Source organism: Caretta caretta, chromosome 8, assembly GCF_965140235.1.
Source record: "Caretta caretta isolate rCarCar2 chromosome 8, rCarCar1.hap1, whole genome shotgun sequence".
NCBI classification, from domain to species: Eukaryota; Metazoa; Chordata; order Testudines; family Cheloniidae; genus Caretta; species Caretta caretta.
This window is the reverse complement of record NC_134213.1, coordinates 106580756-106603672: the sequence shown is the minus strand read 5'-3', so window position 1 is coordinate 106603672 and position 22917 is coordinate 106580756. Positions and strand designations below refer to the sequence as shown.

Genomic DNA, 22917 nt, shown 5'->3' with positions numbered 1-22917 from the left:
GTACAGCTCAGAGGCAATCCAGCTTTTTTTGCCCCCAAATATTATCCCTATCTTAAGTTATCCTTGCTAAGTCTTTCAGATGAGATATAAAATGCACTATTAATAGCTCTTTTAGCAAGAGTAGGGCCATTACCCCTGCCATTCAAACCACATTGCCATGTAGGTAAAAATACACTTTCCACTTCCAAGAGAGCAGATACTTCACTTCCCATCCTAGCATTACGTATGCTATTGTGCACTGTTAAACAGATGTCAGATTCATCCCAAGACATGCATGTGGTGGATTAAGTGATTTATTTTTTCAACATCAGGAGAATTTCTGGTTATTGGAAATCCCTCTTAATTAGAAGCCCTATGTAAAATGCATGATCATGGACCTATTGTGGTCTCTTCTCTTCTCTGTTTAAAAGGGGAAGAGATTTTGGTCAGTTCTTTCTGCTTTTACAGTTTGCACACCCATGAGATAAGCATTTTGAAACACATAAGACATTCAGTTCAGTTTAATCACATTTTACTGGGCTTGTCTCCACTCACCAGGCACTGTTGAATGGTTTCTTGTTTGTGTAGAAGTGGAGGGATCCACCTCCATCTCATTATCTTGGAGGCTGCCCTGGGATTCTGTGATAACAGACATCCTGGTAGAACGGCTACGTAATACTTAGGAAATAAAGAATTCAAGGTCAGTATTGAGCACTGACAACAGCAGCCCAGTTTCTTCAAAAAAGATCAGTATGCTCATGAAAGTAAAGAACAATAAGGAAAGCAGCCTGGTTAAAGAGATACCATTCACAGCAGGCTTTCTGACCCTTTCGAGAAGTTTAGGGTGAGGCAGGGTGCTCACTTTGGTGGAGTGTTCTTGAAAAAATGCCACTAGTGGAAGATAAATAATTAACTCCAGATTTGCAGTTCTAATGGGTTCCTTTTCCTATTCCACTTTAATTAAAAAGAAAATTAGGATTCATTAATTTATGCTGAGGTTCCTGAACTACCATTCTTGAAAGGGACCAGAAGGCTCATCTTCATACTCCTGGTCACTGGATCAAGCAATCTTGATGAAGGTGTTATAAATCCAGTGACTATTTGACAGGAATTTATCTGTCTTAGTCCACACATCACAAAATTAGCACCTCGGTTAAAGTCTCTGTGGAGACTTCCAAAGACAGCATACACATGGAGACAGCTTCTTTGTCATCATAGTCTCTCCATGTGAGGGTTGAGGAGGTATCATGCATCACCATGGCACTTAAGTACAGTTAGAGCTAGTGTGGAAACTTCCACCAATGCTAAATTCACTTAAAAGCTATGATTACAGCATCTGACTAATAAAAGCTGCACTATCTCAAGATTTACCATGCAAGCTGCAAGGGAATTAATGTCTTAGCAGTCACACATTTAAATCTCTATTACTTTAAAATAGTTCTAGCTTCTTACCTGGAAATTCTTTTAGAGCTTTTATGCCAAGGCTATATCACCCATTCAAATAGTTTAAAATAGACCTTTTTTGTGAAGAAAGCAAATCTTACATGAAAAATTTAGAGTGCAATATAAAAATTGGATCTATCATCCCCTCTAACAATTGTAGGAATTTATCCAGAATAGAGCAATGAGTATTCTCATGTGAAGACAAGATTTCTATTGCACACCAAATGTTTATTAGAATAGTGGATAAACCCTGTGCACAGGAATTGTAATTGTGCCCATGAAGCTCAGTGCAGATCACACCAGAATTCTTTACCTGGTTGCTGCTGCTCGGGCGCAGAGACATTAGGGGTCACCGTTGCCACTTTAGGAACAAAAAAGAATTGTACTTCCATTATGCTTGGAGATGGAATTAAATGCTGTGTCCTTTGTGAAGTGTAACAATTTCCAAACCGGAGTTCACCAGAAACACTTTCAGTGTCTCCAGCACTCTGGTCACTTCATTACGGAAAGAAATGGCATGCGGTATCGTGACACCACTGCTCCCTTACAGGACAGAATACCATAATTCAGAAGACTGGCAAGATTAGTTTAGGCAGAACCAGTTTTACAATTAACTTTTTTTCAAAGTTACCATTTATTTTAGCTTCCCTCAGGAGCTGATGCAGTAGTACACATTACACACTGATGGGGACTTTGCTTCCTTTTATGTGCTCAGCCAAAGAGGTTTGCAGGACCTGAAAGTGTTGAGCTTTCTAATCAGTTTAATGCAGGGCTCAAAATAGGAGGATATTGGTCCCTGCTACTGTAGCATAGATGTTTTGCAAAAGAGAACACACACTACTTTGCTTTCTTGCTGGATTCAGAACTGGTCTTTCTTTATGCACCAGGACAGTGGTTCTCAACCTTTCCAGACTACTGTAACCCTTTCAGGGGTCTGATTTGTCTTACGTACCCCCCCAAGTTTCACCTCACTTAAAACACTACTTGCTTACAAAAATCAGACAAAAATACATAAAAGTATCACAGCACACTATTGCTGAAAAATTGCTTGTTCTCATTTTTATCATATTTATAAAATAAATCAAATGAAATATAAATATCATTTACATTTCAGCATCTAGTATATAGAGGAATATAAATAAGTCAGTGTCTGTATGAAATTTTAGTTTGTACTGACTTCACTAGTGCTTTTTATGTAGCCTGTTGTAAAACTAGGCAAAATATCTAGATGAGTGGATGTACCCCTGGAAGACCTCTAAGTACCTGGTTGAGAACCACTGCACTAAAACACTGGGACAATAGCCAGGCAACATGCACTGCAAATTTTCACTTATATTGTATGCGTCAGAGTACCTCTAGGGAGGGCACTGCCCATCTGTCAGTAACTGGCTGGGTTAAGAGCACTTGATTGGTCAGCTAGCCATTCACTTCCAGGGAGTGACCAGCCTAGAGGCAATAACTCCTAGTACAATTTCCAGTCTCCCGTTTTATGGAGAGTTCCCTGGATTAGTGACAGTTTGGGATGCCTGGGTTCCTGCCAGATCTGCCACTCCCTGCAACAAGATTTGTATTGCCTTCCATCTCCAAGGTCACACAGAGAGCCAAGAGAGAGCTCAGAAAGCCAGTAGCAGCTGGGGTGAAAGCCTCCTGTTCCAAAGCTTAGCACTCCTGTACTGGACAGGACAAATGGTAGCAAGCAAGAGGCTTGCTGCACTTTTGGAGGGAAGGAAGGCAGAGCCAACATGGCAGGGGGCAAGGAGAACATAGCTAGCATAGGATGCTAATTCGTAACTTAGAATTCTATGGAGAGCTAGTCACACTTGTGACCACTGTTCCCTCTAAGCTGTGCGCGTTCACACAGATCCTAAACCCCATGCACACGGCAAAACACACACACAAATTTGCATAGAAGAAATTTTTTGCACACACGGCCTGTCAAAAATTAGAGGGAACATTGCTTGTGACCACGAGCACTGAGGTGGCAAACTGTACACACTCTAGTAATCTTTCCTCCCCAAACTAACAAAAAGCCCCAAGAAATAAATTAGTCAACTAAAATCTGAAAGTTAAAGTTAGATATGGGAAGGGAACTACACCGGACCCTCGCTAGAATGCAGGATTTGCGATCCATGTGTGGTACCGCGTTATATCGGGGATTGTGTTAAAACGAATTGCAATTAAAGTAATTAAATTTGGGATCCATGGCTGCGACTGTATTATATGTGAATTTGCGCTATATAGACGCTCGTTCTAGCGAGGGTCTGGTGTATTTCCCAGCTAGCCCCATACCTTCCAGCCCAGGAAGAATAACCTCTTATGGACCCCACTTTCCCTTGCAACATGCCAATCCTCAACTAGCTTTGTTCAAAACATTTTATTCTGTTGACACAAGAACCATTGACCCTATTCCGGAGCCTCTCTATGCACTCACTTTCCATTGGATTATGGAATTTGCAAAGTAGAATTTACTAGTATTAGCTGTAGTAAGAATTCCCCTGAAGCCTGTAGAACTATACAACTTGGAAGAGGGAAAAAAAAAACCACCGTTGTGATAAAAGGCAAATTACATTTACCAGCTTGCCAGCTCATAGATGCACAAAAGCAGCCTGCTGGCAGTAGGCCTGTATTAGGGTACCCAAGGTAGGAACCCTCCAAGACACAGAAAAGCCTCAGAATGCCTTAGGACTAATGATTTAAAACTCAGATTTCAATAAGGAACCAGCATAAAGTACAATTGCTTAACTAATACATTTTGTAGTGTTGTGTTGCCTAAATTAGAGTAAATCTCCAGCATAATTTTTGTCTTATGACTATAGACAAGAATTAAGAGTCATTTTTACCTTCTCTTGGAGCAGGAATTTTTGAAAGCGTTGTTCTACGTTTTTGTTTCTGCAAAAAGTTAAAGCCACTACAGTAAGTGTCTGAAGCATCTACCATGCTCTTTGCATTATACAATTAAGATATGGTAACAAATACAAGGATGTGCCTGTTCTTTTATAGAAAGCAGTACAGGAAGCCCCCAAAAAATCCATATGGAACAAAACATGCATACCCAGAGACCTCAAAGTTTAAATGGAAAGTAAGTGAAAGAATCAAAGCAGTTTTAAAAATAATCTGTACTTATTTATGTTCTGACATGCTGCGGTTTGAATTTTAGTACCATAACAAGAGTCTGAAGAGTTTAAGGATTACATACCTGTATAGTTACATTCTCCTGCAGAGGCAGGTTCTCTTTCACATCAGAAGCAGAAGGAATTTCTTCTAAAATCTCTGGATTTATTGTTATCACATCTTCAATCTCAATCTACAAAGGCAAAGACAAGATTTACATAGTAGACAATTTCTGTTCTAACTCCAATGTAAGACAAATAGCTTGACATAAACCTTAAATAAAAGACAACCAAATATAAGCCATTCATTTGTTTGATGTGGAAAATTAGGGTTGCCTTGATTAGTAATGTAGTATTTTAAATTCCACTTGAGCAGTCTAATCGGACTATAATAGAAATCTGCTAGCGAGACCATCTACCAGCATCTGCCAACCACCACTCAGTTCCGCAGGAGCCATTGGGCACTTCTGAAAACACTAGCAAAGCACATTTGTCACCGTTTTAATCTCTTGGGGCTAATCTTAGTAAAGCTCTCAATCACTTCATGATTTCTGCTCTAGGAGAGCATTACGAGTTTACAATATAGTTGTGCTTGTTGAAATAATTATATTAAAAAGCTACTCACACGGAGGTAAATGAAGCATTCAACATTTAAACCAAAACAATTAAATTCATCTGCATTTTCCCCATATTCACCCTCCTGCTATTTGCAAGTGGGAGTAAATAAGTGATTTCACCTCAACCGCCAAACTCCTGCTTTACCCTGTAGTGAAGTCATAATCCTTTATCTACAACATTCTGCAGCTCTGGAAAAAGTGTGATGTCACAAGTGTCTGTGGGGGAGGAGGGGGGTAGTGAGGAGTTGGGCTGTGAAGGAGAAAACTTAGGCACAAACTGAGTCTCTCCCCCTTATTTTTACTGTGTAAAGATAACCTGATAAAACACTGAGTTTGTATGCCACATAGTTGTATAATTATCACTTCATCCTCCACCGAAACTAAGCTGCCTTTGATATTGAAATAGTACCTATTCTGCACAAGTAAGTTAAGTCTATATATTAAATATTAACCTTTTAGAGGTTTTAAGTGAAAACAACTATGTCATTTAATCCTCTGTAAAATGAGCAAATACACAATATTAACTGTTCTCATACAAAAGAGAGAAAGTATTGACCAGATTTTTAAAAAACAGATTTCTAGATATGTGATTGTCTCCAAGTATTATGGAAACCCAGGACAATCATCAAGTTTACTCACTTCTAAGAGAGACCTTGGTAAATGCCAGTCCCTCCAACTCACCTGGGCTCTGACAGTCATGGTTTCTTCCCATTACGATAGCAGATCACTTTGGAGGTTCTGCAAGTCAAAAAACCTAGGCCCCCATGATACCTGTGCAACCTCACTGATCTTATGCTCATGGGTTTGCACTGGTAGAGTTCAAACTAATTTGCCTGCAAAACGTCTATTAATGGTGATTATGCATGACATAGCATACCCAGCTTCAATGTCAGAGCGCCACCTCATCTTTCAAATCTTCCTCTACCTGCCGGTACATATTTAGACTTCTGACTAGCCTAGATCTGATAAGAGTTTCAAGTCTCAGACAATGCAATTAGTAGTTGGACTCTGGCCCAAACCTCACGGCTAATTCCCCATCTGTTGCAAAGACATCTGGGATCTCGTGAGCAAGCTCCTCAGTATAAACATCCACTAAGTTTCAGGAAAAGCAAAAGTTTCCCTGAGTGAAAATAAAATAAGCAGAACTAAAAAAAGGAATGTGGTAAATTGTGCAAGCTGGGAGGAGATTTACGAAGTCAGATTCCAAAACAAACGGGAAACAAGGAAAACCCTTTTCTACAGCCAATGGAGCGGGAAGATGTCCGGCAGAATATTAGAAATACTTCCAGTTCTTTCTCAGCTTGTCTGTCAAAGACAATGGAGATATTCTAAGTATGGTTTTAATGCATAAGTGGGTAGGGGATGTCCAAAGTATCCAACTAATCTCACATTTTGCCATATGTTAGGAAATTCTTCCAGAAAATTTTTGAGAGATCATTAAAGGTGCTGAACACCAATAGAGAGCTGCCAAGGTTGCGTAAGTCAGGCCTTTGTTAAGAGCATGACAGTACAACACTAATGAAGAAGTCATAACTCATCACTTATGAGTCGTAAAACAAATGTATGTATATAAATACATACGCATTTAGTTTTATTCTGAATCAACTATTCTTACTAGAAAAAAAATAAAAAAACATTGCCCTCAGAGGCAGTGTATGTCAGCAATACTATTGCAATTATTATTTGTGATTAGTTTGAGGGTAGGAAAACTGTGAAAACCCCTTATCGCTCATTTCTGTAAACTAGACCACTGTATTCCAACTAAAGAGCCAAAGACAAACATGGCCCAAAATTCAGGATTCGTAAAAACAGACTTAGTTTTTGTAAGGCCAATAAAATCTTACATTACATTCCAAAGAAAATTAACAGATAAACCTTCATCTGCAGCATTTCCAAACCAAATATTACAACTTTTATGCATTTGAATCTGAAGAGTTAGAACATACCACAAACAAAAAGTGAACTGCCCAAGCTGTTCTCCTTGTCCTAGGTGACAGAAATATTATTATATTTTTAACCCTCAGTTTAATGAGCCATGGAATTCTATGAAACACATGTAAGAAAACTGGCTTTAAGCCCAAAGGATCTTTATTTAAGAGAGTCATGGATTTCAGCCCCATGCTTTATAACTATGCAATTCAAAGATGCTCCTTTACTCCAGATAGAGCGAGCCTGGGGACACCTCTCACACTCACCTCTTTTCCTTTGGTTGATTCCCCTTCGGACCATTCTACCGAGACAGACAGCCTTTCAACATTTACAGTCTTTATAATTGCACTGTGAATTAAGCCTAAGGATTAAAGATAAATTCACATTTCATCAGGTCATTCAACACAACACAATTAACTTTTGCTGAAGAGAACAAATCCTCATATTCATCTCTGTAATACCAATTCAAGATTGGAAGAATAGTTTTTCAGAGAGAAATTTGCCAGTATTCCGTATCCAAAGCTATGAGCCATTGTTAAAATCTGGGAATGGCCTTCATACTATAAATATTGGATAAACATTCAAGACACAAAAAAGCAATGAAGCTGTTAACTCTGCTGTCAGCCAGCAATTTCCTAAGAGTACCAACACCCTTGAGGGCCCAGCTGCCCAAAGGAAATTAATGCCCCAGCAAAGGGACAATAGCAGCTTAAAGACCACATCCCTGCCAGAAAAGGTGTTATGTGCTATAGAGCCCGAACACTGAAAGACTTCTGGCTTACTTAGCTTATTTTGGCAGCACTTAGTAGGTGTTTTCCCATTTATATGGGGTTTTCCTACACAGCAACCAGGGGAAAGAATTTTTTTTTTTTTTTGAAGTGGAAAAAACAGTCCCATAAAAAAGAAAAAACACACACAAAGATAGCCTGGGGGAGTTCAAGGGTCTGTTTAGGACCAGAAACCACTTTTTAAATAGCACTGAAGTCTACTAAACAACATGTTTACAGCATCCTTTCATTTTCAATCTCCTTTGGAAAGGACAGAGTCTCATATATGCCTTGTGTCATTGGAAAGATTTCATCAATAACGGAAAGGAAAAAAAGCCAAGTCTGTAAGAAGACCAGTCCCCTACGGCATCACAAGCAGTGAGTCCAACAGAGGCAACCAAAGGCAAGAGTGAGAATATAAGAACAACCATCCTGGGTCAGACCAATGATCCATGTAGCCCAGTATCCGATGCCTCAGAGGGAAAAAGCACACATTGGGGGAAGGGGGTGTGCACACATCCATAGTGAATATGACAGCCCCATTTGAGCATGGAGCTCTTACAGTTTTACTGCATACCCAGTGATGACAGGACAGGGGAGAAAGGGACTTGTCCCAGCTGCAACCCAGAGGTCCAAGGTGGATGGGGGCTCTCCTCCTGACCCCTCACCCCCAATAGAGAGGCTGCTTCCCAGAGGTGGGGAGTGCTGAGGAATGGTAGAAGGAGAAACAGCGGAATAAAGACAATGGACTTCAAGAAGGCAGACTTTAGCAAACTCTGAGAACTAGTATGTAAGGTCCCATGGGAAGCCAATCTTAGGAGAAAAAAGCTCAGGAGAGTTGGCAGTTTTAAATAGACAATATTAAGGACACAAAAACAAACTGTCTGAATGCATTGGAAAGACAGGAAGTATGACAGATTGGCCTCAATCTAATGATAGATTGGCGTTAATGGTCTGAAACGCAAAGAGTCAAAGGTAGAAGAAAGTAGTAAGGATGTAAATATCAGTTAAAAAAGTTAACCGGTTAAACGATTTAAATGATTTTGTTTAACTGGTTAACCGCTAACTGTGGTAGTTGTGGGGAAACAGTGGGGGCTGAGGCCAATCCAGCCAGGGCCAGGCTCCTCCCCCGGCTGAGCCTGAGCCTGTGGGACCCCAGCAGAAGCAGCACAGCTGTGGTTGGGGCCGCTCCCTCTGACCCCACATGGGGCCACCAGGGTTAACGGTTAACCAGTTAACCTTTTACATCCCTAGAAAGGAGATCAAATTACAAAGGATTAATATAAAACAAAACAAAAAACACAAGCATGAAGGGACAAAGTTAGAAAAGACAGGGCACAAAAATGAGATTAAACTAGCTAGGGACATACAGGGTGACAAGAAAACATTTTACAAATAAGATAGAAGCAAGATACCAAGGCCAGAGTAGGCCCGTTACGCAATAAGGAAGGAAAGACAACAACAGAAAATGCAGCAATGACCAAATTATTAAATGTCTTTTTTGTTTCAGTCTTCACCAGAAAGATTAGCAGTGATCGTACGACTAACATAGTGAACATTAGTGTACATGGATTAGGAGCGAAGATTAAAATAGGTGAAGAACAAGTTAAGAATTAAGGTATGTCTACACTTAAAATGCTACAGCATAGACACTACCTATGGCAACAGGAGGATTCTCCTGTTGACATAGGTAATCTACCTCTCCGAGAGGCAGTAGCTACGGCAACAGAAGAATTCTTCAGTTGACCTAGCGCCATCTACAACAGGACTTTGGTTGGTGTAACTATGCTGCTCAGGGGTGTGCATTTTTCACACCCCATAGAGATGTAGTTACTCTGACCTAATTTTCTATTCTAGACCAGGCCTTACTTAGACAAGTTAGATATCTTCAAGTCAGCGGGCCCTAACAAAATACACCCTAGAATATTTTAAGGAACTGGCTGAAAAGATCCCTGAGCCATTAACAATTATCTTTGAGAATTTGTGGAGGAAGAGAGAGATCCCAAAGCTCTGGAAAAGGGCAAATATAGTACCCATTTATAAAAAGAGGACTTAGATCAGTCATCTTAACTTCGGTACCTGGAAAGAAAATGGAGCAAACAATGAATTTGTGAGCAGCTAGAAGATAAGGTAATAAGTAACAGTCAGTACAGATTTGGCAAGAAAAAAAAATCAAGTCAAACCAACCTAATATCCTTCTTTAGGAGAGTAACAAGCCTTGTGGATAGGAAGAAGCAGTAGATATGATATCTCTCAACTTTAGTACGGCTTTTGATACCGTCTTATGTGACCGTCTCATAAGCAAACTGGGGAAATAGATCCCAGATGAACCTAGGACAAGGCTGGAAAACCACACTCATGGGTGGTCCTCTAGCGACCAGTGGTTCCCAGTCAGGCCCCTGGAGTGGGGACCTGGCCTGGGGCTGGCTCGAGTGCACACTTTCAGCGAGGACTTGGGGAGCAGCCTAGAGTGCACCCCCGCTACCGAGCTCGCAGAGGACACCCGGCGGGGCGGGGCTGCAAAGGCTTTTGGGAGGCCAGGGTTAGAAGTCAGCAGCAGGAGCTGGGCAAGCGGGAGAGAGGGGCTGGAAGCCCAGACGGCTGCAGGCAAAGCCCCGCGCCCAGGGAGAAGACCGAGGGCGCAACGACGGAACGGGACAGGCCCTGCCCGGGAAGCAGCACCGGGGACAGGGATCCGGGGGAAGCGCGGATCACAAAGCAAACGGGAGGCAGCGATGTAACGGTGCTGCAAAGACCCAGCCCGCCCCCGCCCGCTGAGCGGGCCCCTCCAGCCAGGCCCTCGAGGAAGCGGGCGGTACGGAAGGCGGCGGGGGTCAATCCTGTCAGAGAAACCCCCCCCCCCTTCCCGCCACACGCGCTCCCCCCGCACTCACCGTTGCTCCGCTGAATCTTAATAAGCCGGCCGGGCTGGAGGCGGCTGCAGACCGCGGAGTCCATAGCGCCGGGGGGGAGGGGGGGGTCCTCGGGGCCGCTGGACCAAGGGGAGGCACGAAGGGGTCCGTGGGCCCAGCGGTACCGCGTCCAATCAGCAGCTGGGCACAGCGGGCCCCCCGCAACCGCCGCCGATTTAAACTCCGCGCGCCGGCGTGCCGCAGGGCCTACCGGGAAACGCGGCCTCGGAACCACAAGCCCCAGCATGCTGTGCGTGTACAGGGAACTCCATCTCCCAGCATGCCGAAGGGGCGCCGGGCCGGTGCACCTATTGGGAACTACAACTCCCAGCATGCCGCGGGCCCGTCACTCAGAGCGCTGCGGGGCCTCCACGCGCGGTGCGCCCTGGGAGATGTGGTCCTTCTAGGGCGGCGCGGTCTACCTGCCCAGCTACACGTGGTGCTGACACCCCTGGCAGGGTTTCCCCCTCTGTCCGGGCCCCGGGCCTGCAGGCGAGGGGCAACCGGGGAGGGATGGGGAAATAAGGCCCTGACCCTGCCTGTAGGACCCAAATAATCAGGGATAATGGAAAAGAGGGGACAGTGATTCCCACTCCAGAGAACCCCTCCCCCACTCAGCATGTGCCCCCCTGAGTCACTGGCCACCCCACTTCCACCCCCAGCCTGGGCTCGTTGCTGTCTCCTGGAGCAGGGGGGTCACATTACAAACACCTTCGTGTATTTACAGTGAAAGCTGGAAAGCGGCGTCTTTCCCTGTGTCGCGTGCCAGCAGCTGGTTGGGTTCGGCCTGGCCAAGGGGAAGGTCGCCGGCAGGGTGCCCTTGCAGCCGTCAGCCTCTGCACGGGGCTGAACTGCATCCCCACGTTGTGGGTGTGGTGTAGAACAGGGCTCCTGCGCTTCAGGCATTTCGGGCTGTGAAATTAACTTCCAGAGTGCAAGAGGCATTTCAGAATGACGCTCCCAGCACTACTGTATGCAGTGTTATTGTGGCCCTGTTCGTCCCAGAATATTAGAGAGGCAAGAGGGTGAGGTCATATCTTTTGTTGGACCAACTTCTTCTGGTGAGAGAGACGAGTTTTGGAGCTTTTTCCCTCCAGCCAGGCGGTGTAGCAATCAGGCAGCCGCGCACATGAAGTTGCCCAGAGATTTGCTCTGCTGCTGGCCTTGATTTCTGACACACTTGATTTCTCTTAGGACTCCCCATGTCTCCCTTTCACCCCTGCATCAGCTGGAGGAATCCTCCTGGTAAATAGCAAGGCTGCATATCTTTGTGGTTTTGCCCAGCGCCCTTTTTGAACAAGACTCTGCTATGTCTCTTGTGAAGTGGCCCAAGGGTAATATCCTCCAACATAAGGGCAGCCTGCAGGGGTGTACTGGCAATTACTAACCTCCGCCCTGCAGCCCCTCACCGACCCAACAGCCCCCTCTACCCCCCAAAACCTCCACAGCCACTCACCCACCCCACAGCCAACACTCATCTAAGTACACCATGGCCACCCACCCAGCATTTTGACAGGAGTCCTATACAAGGGGAAGTAATTTAGAAAATGTCTTACCACCTGGAAGCGAACCCCAGGGTGGGAAGAGAAGATAGGAATGGCCTTCCAAAATGGTCGGAAAAGAAACATTGTATCATTGTTGGCATGGAGACTAGAACTGGGGACAGTAAGGCCTTGTGTTTTTTCTCGTTTCCTTTAGCACCTTTAACGCCACGGCCTGTGCAAAGAGGGAAGTTAGCACCTGCAGAGAGGCTGGAAAAAAAAGACAAGAGAGGAAATGTTCCAGGAACTAGTGACTGCATCCCAACAGAGGGCCTTGAAGGCAGAAGTTTGGAGGGAAGGTTTCCTGGTGCAATCACAAAGCATCAAAGTAGAGTGCATGGCCTTGGAAAGGGACATGATGCAGACTCACACAGCACGGTTGGAGCACCTTTTGTGACAAAGGTCAAGCACTGCTCCCCAACCTTGCAATGTCCAGCAGACTATAGGGAACACACCAGACAGGGACAACCATTTCATTCAAGCTTTACAACTCCTTCCAGAACAATCCACCTACCAGGATGTGGTGACCAGATGTCCCAATTTTATAGGGGCAGTCCTGATATTTGGGGCTTTGTCTTATATAGGTACCTATTATCCCCCACCCCGTCCCGATTTTTCACCCTTGCTATCTGGTCACCCTACTAATATTGAGAAGGAGAACCCCTTCAAACACATCACCTACAGGAGTTTCTGAGCCTTCAGTTTGGCCATGCCACAGTTCCACTGGCCTCAGGTTTGTACTGTGTTCTTAGTTTACTGTTTTTTTAAATCAAGTAGTTATGTATTCCCTACGTTATTTGTTCATTCAATCAATTTTTTGGGGTAGAACTCAGCTGAAAAAGGTAATTGAGGTACAGCGCAACCCACAAATTATGTAACATCCACCCGTAGTATCAATTCCTAATAAAATCAGCACACAAACAAACACATTTCAGTCATTTCCTTGGCTACAACATATTCATTACCCACAACTATCCCCTGGGTACAGTGCATCCTTGACCCTGGTTCTTTGATCACTTGGGGCTAGATTCACAAAAGGACTTATGCACCAAATCATTACCTTAGGCACCTAAATCCCAGAATCAGGCCCCACTGGGATTCCCAAAACCCCTACTCAGCTGCTGCTGAACTTTGTAGACATCTAATTTAACTCGGCACCCACAGTTTTGCAGGAAAAGTTCCTTAGGCGCCTATGTTGCTGCCTGTACACGAAGCAGCAGAGCCAACCACCCCCAGGGCAGCTGCCGAGAGACCAGAAGCAGCTCCCGCCCAGCACTTCTCTGCACAGCTCACAGCAGAAGGGAGGGCTGGAGCGGGTCTGGGAGCAGAGCACAGACAGGCTTGTGGACTGGGACCTTGCTGAGATTCTCTTCCCTTCTCAGGTTGGGAGTACCAGCTCATCTGCAAACCCACAACGCATTGTGCATTGAAAAGCCTTTCTTTGAGCATTTTGGTGTCCATTGAAAGATGTGCCAATTTCTGTTCAGCTACTCTTCAGGGGACTGGGCTGCACAAAACATGGAGCCCTAAAATGAAATGATTTAGAAGAACTCCTAGTTTCCCCCCAAAAGTCAGCTTACTCTGTGCACAAGTCCTTCCTCCCCTGGTAATCAGGGGTGCTGGTGAAACAATTTTTATAGTAAGGGGTGATGAGAACCATTGAATTGAATTGTAAACCCTGTATATAGTGGAAACCACTGCAATCCAGGGGGTGCTGCACTCTTAGTTCTTCTCCTGCTAGGCCAGGGGTGGCCACCCTGGGGCTCTGGAGCCATAGGCGGCTCTTCAGAAGTTAATATGCGGCTCCTTGTCTAGGCACCGACTCCGGGGCTGGAGCTACAGGCAACAACTTTCCAATGGGACAGGGGTGCTCACTGCTCCACCCCTGGCTCTGCCCCAGGCCCTGCCCCCACTCCACCCCTTCCCGCCTCCTCCCCTGAGCCTCCCGTGCCCTCGCTCCTTGGCCCCCACCCCCGCAGAGCCTCCTGCAGACCACAAAACAGCTGATCTGGAGGGAGGGGGAGGTGCTGACCAGCAGGGCTGCCGGTGGGTGGGAAGCGCTGGGGGCGGGGCGGGGCGGTGGGGGAGCTGCTGATGTATTACTGTAGCTCTTTGGCAATGTACACTGGTAAATTCTGGCTCCTTTCCAGGCTCAGGTTGGCCACCCCTGTCCTATACTGTTAATGCTTCTACTCTAATTTCTGTTTACACTGGGGGGAGTTTTTCAGAGTGAATGAAGCTTTTGCCTTTTATTTAAGATTTCCATTGAGCTGAACCTTTATGGGTTTATATGTAATTTTTGGACGCCTCATTTCAGTGAGGCAAATTATTGTAAAAAGTAGGTACAATTTTTATTTGATCACTATACAATAATTCATAACAGCCGTGAGTTAAATGGTTGGTTTTTATAAGCCATTGGAACAAATGTTTTTAATTTAACAAATTTGTTAGTTTTTTGGGGATGGGGATTTATGCAAATTCTAAAGAATTAGGGTTTTTTCCCATAGTTCACAGAAAAGTGAATTTCACTTAAACTTCAAGCTGTTTGTCAGACATATTGTTTGAAAACTGGTTAGGTCAAAATGAGATTAAAGGTGGGATCAGACGGAAATGCAGCTATCTGACATCTGCGCGCTGCAATTTATGATTGAGAAATTCTTGGGAAACAGCAGTTGTGCTGACTTCACTTTGATGCACTTGAACTGCAGAGGTTGCCATGTCCACCAGAACAGCTCCTGTAACCAAGGACCCCAACATCCCCTGTCCCCCACATTCCGAAAAAAGCAGCTCTTTTCACACTCAGGGGCTATTTGCTCGTGTGGGTGTACAGATTATAAGAACATAAGAACGGCTATACTGGGTCAGCCCAAAGGCCATCTAGCCCAGTGTCCTGTCTTCCGACAGCAGCCAATGCCAGGTGCCACAGAGGGAATGAACAGAACAGGGAATCATCAAGTGATCCATCCCGTCGCCCATTCCCAGCTTCTGGCAAACAAAGGCTAGGGACAGCATCCCTGCCCATCCTGGCTACTAGCCATTGATGGACCTATCCTCCATGAATTTATCTAGTTCTTGTTTGAACCCTGTTATAGTCTTGGCCTTCACAACATCCTCTGGCAAAGAGTTCCACAGGCTATTATTTACTTTATACTGTTTTTATGCTACAAAAATGCTTAATGTAAGAACAAGACTCACAGTGGCTTCTATGGTATCTTACTTGGGGGGATGGCGTTGGATTGTACTTTTTTGTATTTACAGCCTTTTATCAGATTTTTTCCCCTCACACATTGGTAGAAAGAAAATGTTTAAGTCTGTTGAGTCAAGAACCTTGTTTCTTTGTTATGACAAAAAACTGTCAAAATGCTTTTATAGTTAAATATATTTTAAAGGGCAAGTAGATAGCCAGGGGTTCTCAAACTTCATTGCACTATGACCCCCTTCTGACAAGAAAAATTATTATTCAACCCCAGGAGGGGGGACTGAAGACTGAGCACACCTAAGCCCCACCACCCAAAGCCCAAGCCCTATCACCCCAGGTGGGGGGCCAAAGCTGAAGTTCAAGGGCTGCAGCCCCAGGCAGGGGGCCTGTAACCTGAGCCCTGCCACCCAGGGCTGAAGCCCTCAGGCTTCAAGTTCAGCGCCAGGCAGTGCGGCTCAGGCTTCAGCCCAGGACCCCTGCCACTCTAATGACAGCCCAGGTGACCCCATTAAAACAGGGTTGTGACCCACATTGGGGTCCCGACCCACAGTTTGAGAACCACTGAGATAGACAAACGTCTATGTATTTAGCAGCCCAAATGGTAGTTGTAATGAGTACGGCCATTTATAAAAACCTGTATTGTTAGACATATTTTAGCAGCATTTTCTAGTATAAAATAACTAGAGATTCTCAAACGTCTTCAGAGTTTGGCATCACAGCTCAAGGGATTTAATAACCTGGACTTTACAAAAGGAAACTCCTGGGGAGACAATTAGCAGTTTTCTCACAAATGTTTGAGGGCAAAAACGCCCATTAATGTCACTGAGCTGCTTTTTACTGGGGATTAAATTTTACCTGGTGTAGTGAAGTGAAACAGCAAAAGGAAGGCGGTGTTTCTCCAAGCCATGAATATCACCTGGCTTTATATTTTCTACAAAACAAAGTAACAACCTCTTAGTGCATAATGCAGCATGGGAGTGCCAATTATTTATTGTCTGCAGTTCTTAGACATGACAAAGAAAATCCTCTCTGAATGCAGCTGGTATTTGGGGATTGGAGCTGCTGCTAGGGAAACTGCTACCTTTCCCCCACAAAAACTATCCACCCACTTTGGAACAGGCATAGCTTCACTACTAGCGGCTGAAAAGAAGCAAGAACTATGATCACCAGCTATGACAAGTCATTGCTGAGTGCGGAGTTCATGGAATAGTCAGAGGTGGTTGTAAATTGTAACACTGACCGAGAGGGCAATATCTACTCTACACTGAGCTGACGCTGCTTCATTCAGGCTTCAGAATACACTGCCCAAGGAGTAGAATATGCTATAACAGAAAACATTCTCTTCAGCCTCATTATTAGGGCACAGACCAAGACTTCCTAGACCAACCTGTAGTCATAAAGAAATGGGGAAAACCCCACAGTAACAGGGAAGGAACAGCTTCAGCGGGGGGTAAGTATAAACACAGATTTTACTCACTGAGATTTTTCTGGTTTTGACCAAACACTAAGGAAGAGCGTGAACGCAGTCCCCCACTACCACAAATTATACAGTTGAGTTTCCCACATTTGGGGAAATCACAGGGGTCAGCACACCTGCAGTGCAATGGATGAGCCTCAAACTAAGAAAACTACCTTCATGATCATATACATCTGATGAAGTGAGCTGTAGCTCACAAAAGCTCATGCTCAAATAAATTGGTTAGTCTCTAAGGTGCCACAAGTCCTCCTTTTCTTCATGATCATGGTATCTCCACTACCACATAAGTATGAGCTTTCAATGCCCAACTGCCACCCGCCCTCGCTCGCCCCATACTCTCAACCCATGGTGGGGCCTGCCACGCCCTGACTGACGGCCCCACCCACACCGGCCCCCACTGCCGCGAGCTGCCCGGACATGGCCGCAGGGCCCCACCCTTCTCCACACCCAGCCCCGGGTGCCAAATTTGGGCGCTGCTCGGCAGCCTGCTCCCACTCCCACAGTGCTCTGCTTGTACAGATATCTGCATACGTGCTCACACAGCTCCGCCCCTCTGGTTAGGCCCCTCCTCCTGCCTGCCTGGGGCCGGGATGCACTCCCCTGGCCAGCCCCGGCTTTTCAGTGCCAAGAGCCCCGCAGCCAGCCTCACCCCCACCAGGTGTCCTGGCCGAAGTGACAAACTGAGAGAAACATTACAGAGGGCACTGAGAGAGGCGGCACTTCAGCAAGATTTAGCTAGTTTATTATAGGATTTAGCTAGTTTATTATAGGATTGGTGACGCACGTTGTCTTCAGTTTGAGATCTGAGGTGCAATTGACCTGGCTGAGTGACCGGTCCGAGTGACCAGACTATTGTATGGTTTTTGGTGCAAGGGACCATCTGTCACAAAGGCAGGCTCATCTGGGTGGCAAGATAGATTCAGGGTTCCCAAGGGGGCTGTCTGTGGCTCCATGTTAAGGGTGTTCATCATGAGCTACTCCAGACGTCTCGAGCCCTCTCATGGATCAGTAACTGGTTAGCAGATAGGAAACAAAGGGTAGGAATAAATAGTCAGTTTTTACAATAGAAAGGGGTAAATAGCAGGCTTCCGAAGTATGAGACAAGACTACAGAGGTTAGGGCTGGTCAGTTAGGGCTGGAGATGACTAAGGAGGGATACGATACAGCACCGGTTCTCAACCAGCCGTCTGCCAAGAGAAACCTGGGCTTGACCCACCTCTGACTCACCTCAGCAGGCCACCAAGCCTGCCTGCCTGGTTTGTGAGGGGGAGGAGGGGCACAACAAAAATGGCAGTATTACTGCAGCAGAGAGCTCTCCCCCTGCCACCAGGAAGGGTTGCCTCACAGCCACTGACCCCACGAGCGGGCAGCAGCCAGCCAAGGAAACACGCCACTGCTCCGCCCCGCCACGTTAGCATTTCAGGGAGCATGGCAAAATGAGAGGCAGAATGTTGGGGGGGCAGCAGGTGACCCTGTGTGCCTCCCCCTGCTTCACCTCTGGTTGGGGATCCGCAGGGCCGTATATTTATTTGTAGGGACCCCCGGTAAATAAAAAGGTTGAGGACCACTGTGAGAGAGGTCTATAAAACCATGAATGATGTGGCTAAAGTGAAGAGCGAAGTGTTATTCACCCTTTCCCACAATATAGTAAAGGTGCGGGGGACCCACCTGACGAAATTAACATGCCGAACTCCCTGCCATGGTATGTTGTGAGGGCGAAAAGTATCACTGGCTTCCACAGAGAATGAGATGAGTTCATAGAGACTAGGTCCAGCAGGAGCTATTAGTGAAGTTGGTCAGTGATGCAATCCCATGCTTGAGTCAAGCCCTAAATCTCTGACTCCACAGAGACCAGGAGTGGAAGATGAGGGTGGATCGATCACTCCAAATTTCCTGGTTCAGTACACTCCACTGGGGTAGATGGATCGTTGGTCTGACCCACTCTGGCCTTCTTACAGGAAATCATGGAGCTGAAAAAATTAATTGCTAATGAGCTCTGCTGCATAAGGTCATCCAGAATAACCAGATAGGCCAGTATGAATACCCTTTTTGTACCATTAAATATTAACACAGAAAGCATGGGGATTAGTTATTCTAATTCTTTCATTTGGGAATCATGCATGAAAAAAATGAAACTTGAAAACATATCTGACATTTATTTTCTACATTATGCAAGCCTTGTCTTAGCAAATTACTAATACCAAAAACATACAAAACCAAACAGCTAGATGAATACAGATCACAAAATAGCCCCCCACTGGAAAAACATCTCACTAACACATCGAGTTCTAAACACTGTATATTGTAAACAATATTTTTTAAAAATCCAGGGTTTTTTTACAATATACGCTTTAGCTATCAAGAGAAGTTCAAGTAGGAAAATCAAAACACAAATCTCCTCTTTTCACAATAGGGAACAGCCTCACTGAAGCAAAATATCAAAAAATTGGGTAGAAACTCATAAATGTTCCTCTCCACAGAAATCTTTAGTAAAAACACTTTATTAGATTTAACTCATGTTTTAAAATCATCACACAAATTAAAGTTGGCTACTCAAGCCTTCTATGAAGCACTATGTCTACAGCCTTCTTGGTTTCTTGTTATAATTTTGCACAACTCTGTTAATGAACTTCTTGAATGCAATGCATTCATCTTTGGTGGCTTCTCATGTGTCCAGTACTTCGTCTTTTCTCAGAACACAAAATTCTATTCAATGATGAAACAGAATGCTCAACTGTAGCTGTTGTGACTGGGAGTAGCAAGAGATGAATTCCTACTTCTTGCAGCCCAGGAAACACAGCACAAAGATCAGGTCGAGCCACTAGCAATGATAAAAAAGAAGTTGAAGTCAAATCTTCATTCATTCGTCGTATGATATTCCACTCTGTGTTCAAATTCTCTATTCTGTCCTGAGCACACGGCAGTCCCATTGCTGGTAGTGCCTCACTCCACTCAACTATCGGTGTTTTATAGAACAGCGATCTGTAAAAGCTACGTAGAGGTTGAGTAGAATCTAGAAGTCGCTGTTGTAGATTTTTAAGAATCAATTCTGTGTACTTTTTCAGTTGTCTTAACAAACACTTCTTGTCCTCTTCACTTAAGGATTCAATATAAATGCCTTCATTATTCAACTTCTGGACTGAAGTCTTTGCTTCTTCCTGTACTTTTTCAGTGGATAGCTCTCTGATTGATCCAAATGTAGTTTGTATTGCTGGACAAAGATCTACTACTGTTTAAGCAGATTAAACCCCGAAACGTAGATGGCCACAAACCACATCCTCTCGAAATAAGTAGCGCTGCATAAAGTGTCTAGCGCAAATCAACTGAATATATATTATAATTGTAGAATACTTGCATATGTTAAGGAAAGATCAGCTTCAGCAATCTAATACCGGTTCTATGGCAATCAGCATAGCAAAAAAACACAAGGTACAGCGGTAAAAATGCAAAAGAGAAACCAAATTGTACTGGCAAAGCAGCAATTGGCCCTTAACGTTAAGTTAAGCAGCAATGCATACATTAAGATAATCAAACAAACTTACCCTAAACTATGCCCACATCTCAAGGCCTCATTGGCTAGAGCACATCAAGCAGGCTAGCGGCAACAAGCCATATAAACCTGCTACAGGCAAGGGAGAGTGTGATGTTGAGGATACATCCCGGAGAGTCTGCTCTCTGGCTGGTGGATCAATTCGCCTCCCTCTTTCCAAAAGCTGAGTACCCCGACTTTCTTCTAAGGATCTCTGACAAGTTCCTGGCCAGAGCTTATGTACTACCTAGGCGTGAGTATCTGGGGAAAAATTGATGAGAGAGTCAATGATAAAAGAGCTCAAATAATTGATTGTCAGATTGATCATTTTAACTGGTTGATGAGTTCCTGATTGCAGATATCTAAGTTAAGAACTTTTTTGATTGAAGTTTCTTCTTCTTTTGTATGTAAGAAAGATTAGTATAATCTTGCAAAAGTCTCATGGTGTGTAACTTGTAATCCTTATTCACAACATTCTATCTCGCTTATGACCAATAAAACTTATATACCTTTTGACCCTATAGCACTAGCTGTTTTTTTCTGCCTTATCCAATTTTGGACCCTTATTTTCATTGCTCTTCTAATTCTTTGTTTATTAAAATCTTGGCAAGTGGTAAAAAGGATCTCAGAGCAATAAAACAATTAGATTCTTAAAAAAGGGGCTAGGGTGTTCCTCATACCACCTGGAACATCCTAGTGGAGAATAATGAGAAGGGCCTCTGCCCTTTTTCTTTTTTCTTTTCTCCAGTAAACTCCCGCACCTAGCACCATGAGGATGGCTCTTCGGGACCTCACATCCAGGAGCAACAACATCTCGCCAGCTCTTCAGGAGGAGGATGCCCAGAGAACCTCTCCCACTGCCCAGGACCTGGATGCTGATCGCTGCCCTGCTGCTCCTGAGAAAGCTGCTACCAGAAGAGCCCGCCCGACGACCCACGACCAGGATGCTGATCACTGCCCCTCTGCTCCACAGAGGGATGCTCCCGAAGGAACCACCTTCTCAACCCAGGACCCTGAAACTACTGATTACCCTGCTGCCCAGAGGAACGCCACTCCAAAGCGAACGCACTCCACAGCCCAAGATCTCGATGCCGCATGCTGTCCTTCCAGACAGAGACATCATGGCCAGCGAGTCCGCGCCCCCCTCCCAGGAGTGACTTCACCTCCTCAAGCTTCTCTACCAGACCGAGAGGAACTACCTGTGCGAGGCACAGCAGAGATCTGCCCCACAGAGGGTGAGGCAGGGGAAGATGACTGCATCTACCTCCAGGACCCAATCCCTACAGGCCTCCTCCTCTGCCTCCCATGCCCCACTGAGGACCTCCCAGCCGGATACTGCCTGTAGGAGAACCAGGATCATCTCCAGCGCTTCCAGACACGACTGCATCCCCCCAGAGTCCAACACCGGTGCTTCCAGAACCCCACTCCCTCCTGGAAGATCCAGCACTGCTTCGGAGACACGGAGAGCTGCCCCCACCACCACGCCAGGACCCCGGCCTCAAGATCCACCTGAACACTGTTCCCCAGTCCGAGAGACAACAAGGCCACAGACCGTCCCCACAGCACCTGAACCTGTGGAGACAATGCAGCAGGAGGAGCGACGGCCGCGAGCCAGGGTCGCCACACCATGGCAATCCGTCTGGATGGAGGAGCTGGCAAAGGCTGACAACTTCGAGAACTTCCACACCCTGATGGACAGACTGACCACAGAACTGCCTTTAGAAATCACAACCAGGAGGGAATCCCAGGAGGGCACACGGACCACTCGCAGATTCCCTGCGCTGAGCCGTAACAACACTGCCAGAGAAGGCAGGAGAGGGGATGCCAGCAGCCGCTATAATCCGGCGGCTGCATCCCATATTCAGAAACTATACAGGACAAACTGCTCGAAAGCCATGAGGGAGATCCTCGACGGGACCTCCTCCTACTGTGCCATCCAGACCGAGAGGCTCTACTCCTATTTCAAGGACGTGTTTGATCGCGAGGCCCAGACCGATGTGCGACGCCCAGAGTGCCTTCTACCGCTACCCTGATAAACCTCACAGAGGACCTGGAGCAAGATTTTTCCCCGCGGGTGGTGCTGGCGAGGACCAAAAACACCATCTCTGGAAAAGATGGCATCCGCTACCACCTGCTGAAGAAGCGAGACCCCAGCTGCTTGGTGCTTGCTGCCATCTTCAACAAATGCAAGCTGTTCCACCGCGCCCCCCGCGCCTGGAAAAAATCCATGACGGTGCTCATCCACAAAAAAGGCGAACGAGATGACCCCAGCAACTGGAGGCCCATATCCCTCTGCTCCACCATCTACAAGCTGTATGCCAGCTGCCTCGCAGCAAGGATCACGGACTGGTCAATGTGCGGGGGCCCCATCAGCTCAGTGCAGAAGGGCTTTATGTCCTGTGAGGGATGTTACG

At 45.5% G+C, this 22917-nt stretch overlaps 1 protein-coding gene, 1 long non-coding RNA gene and 1 other non-coding gene across 7 annotated transcripts in view; all 3 read right to left on the bottom strand.

The window, feature by feature from the left end:
• The window catches only part of KIF2C (kinesin family member 2C), a 54243-nt gene extending 43285 nt beyond the window's left edge, over positions 1-10958 (bottom strand). Inside the window, exons 1-6 of one of the 3 annotated variants that reach the window (XM_075131888.1) lie at positions 10740-10958; positions 7345-7439; positions 4619-4726; positions 4263-4311; positions 1736-1783; positions 535-657 (exon numbers count right to left, since the gene is read on the bottom strand). In XM_075131888.1, coding sequence (XP_074987989.1) covers positions 535-657; positions 1736-1783; positions 4263-4311; positions 4619-4726; positions 7345-7439; positions 10740-10803 — 487 coding nt within the window. In that variant the 5' untranslated portion in view covers positions 10804-10958. The remainder of the gene's footprint in view (positions 1-534; positions 658-1735; positions 1784-4262; positions 4312-4618; positions 4727-7344; positions 7440-10739) is intronic. The other 2 variants (XM_048861345.2, XM_048861346.2) reach the window with 2 other exon arrangements.
• A 6044-nt stretch (positions 10959-17002) lies between these two features.
• LOC125642005 (U1 spliceosomal RNA) lies at positions 17003-17159 on the bottom strand. The gene has a single exon (XR_007358218.1). It is a non-coding gene; the product is annotated as a U1 spliceosomal RNA (small nuclear RNA).
• Positions 17160-17694: 535 nt separating this feature from the next.
• Positions 17695-22917, bottom strand: part of LOC125641139 (uncharacterized) — a 37940-nt gene continuing 32717 nt past the window's right edge. For all 3 annotated transcript variants that reach the window (XR_012669751.1, XR_007357994.2, XR_012669750.1), the window contains exons 2-4: positions 20517-20764; positions 18643-18944; positions 17695-17986 (exon numbers count right to left, since the gene is read on the bottom strand). This is a non-coding gene — a long non-coding RNA (uncharacterized LOC125641139). The remainder of the gene's footprint in view (positions 17987-18642; positions 18945-20516; positions 20765-22917) is intronic.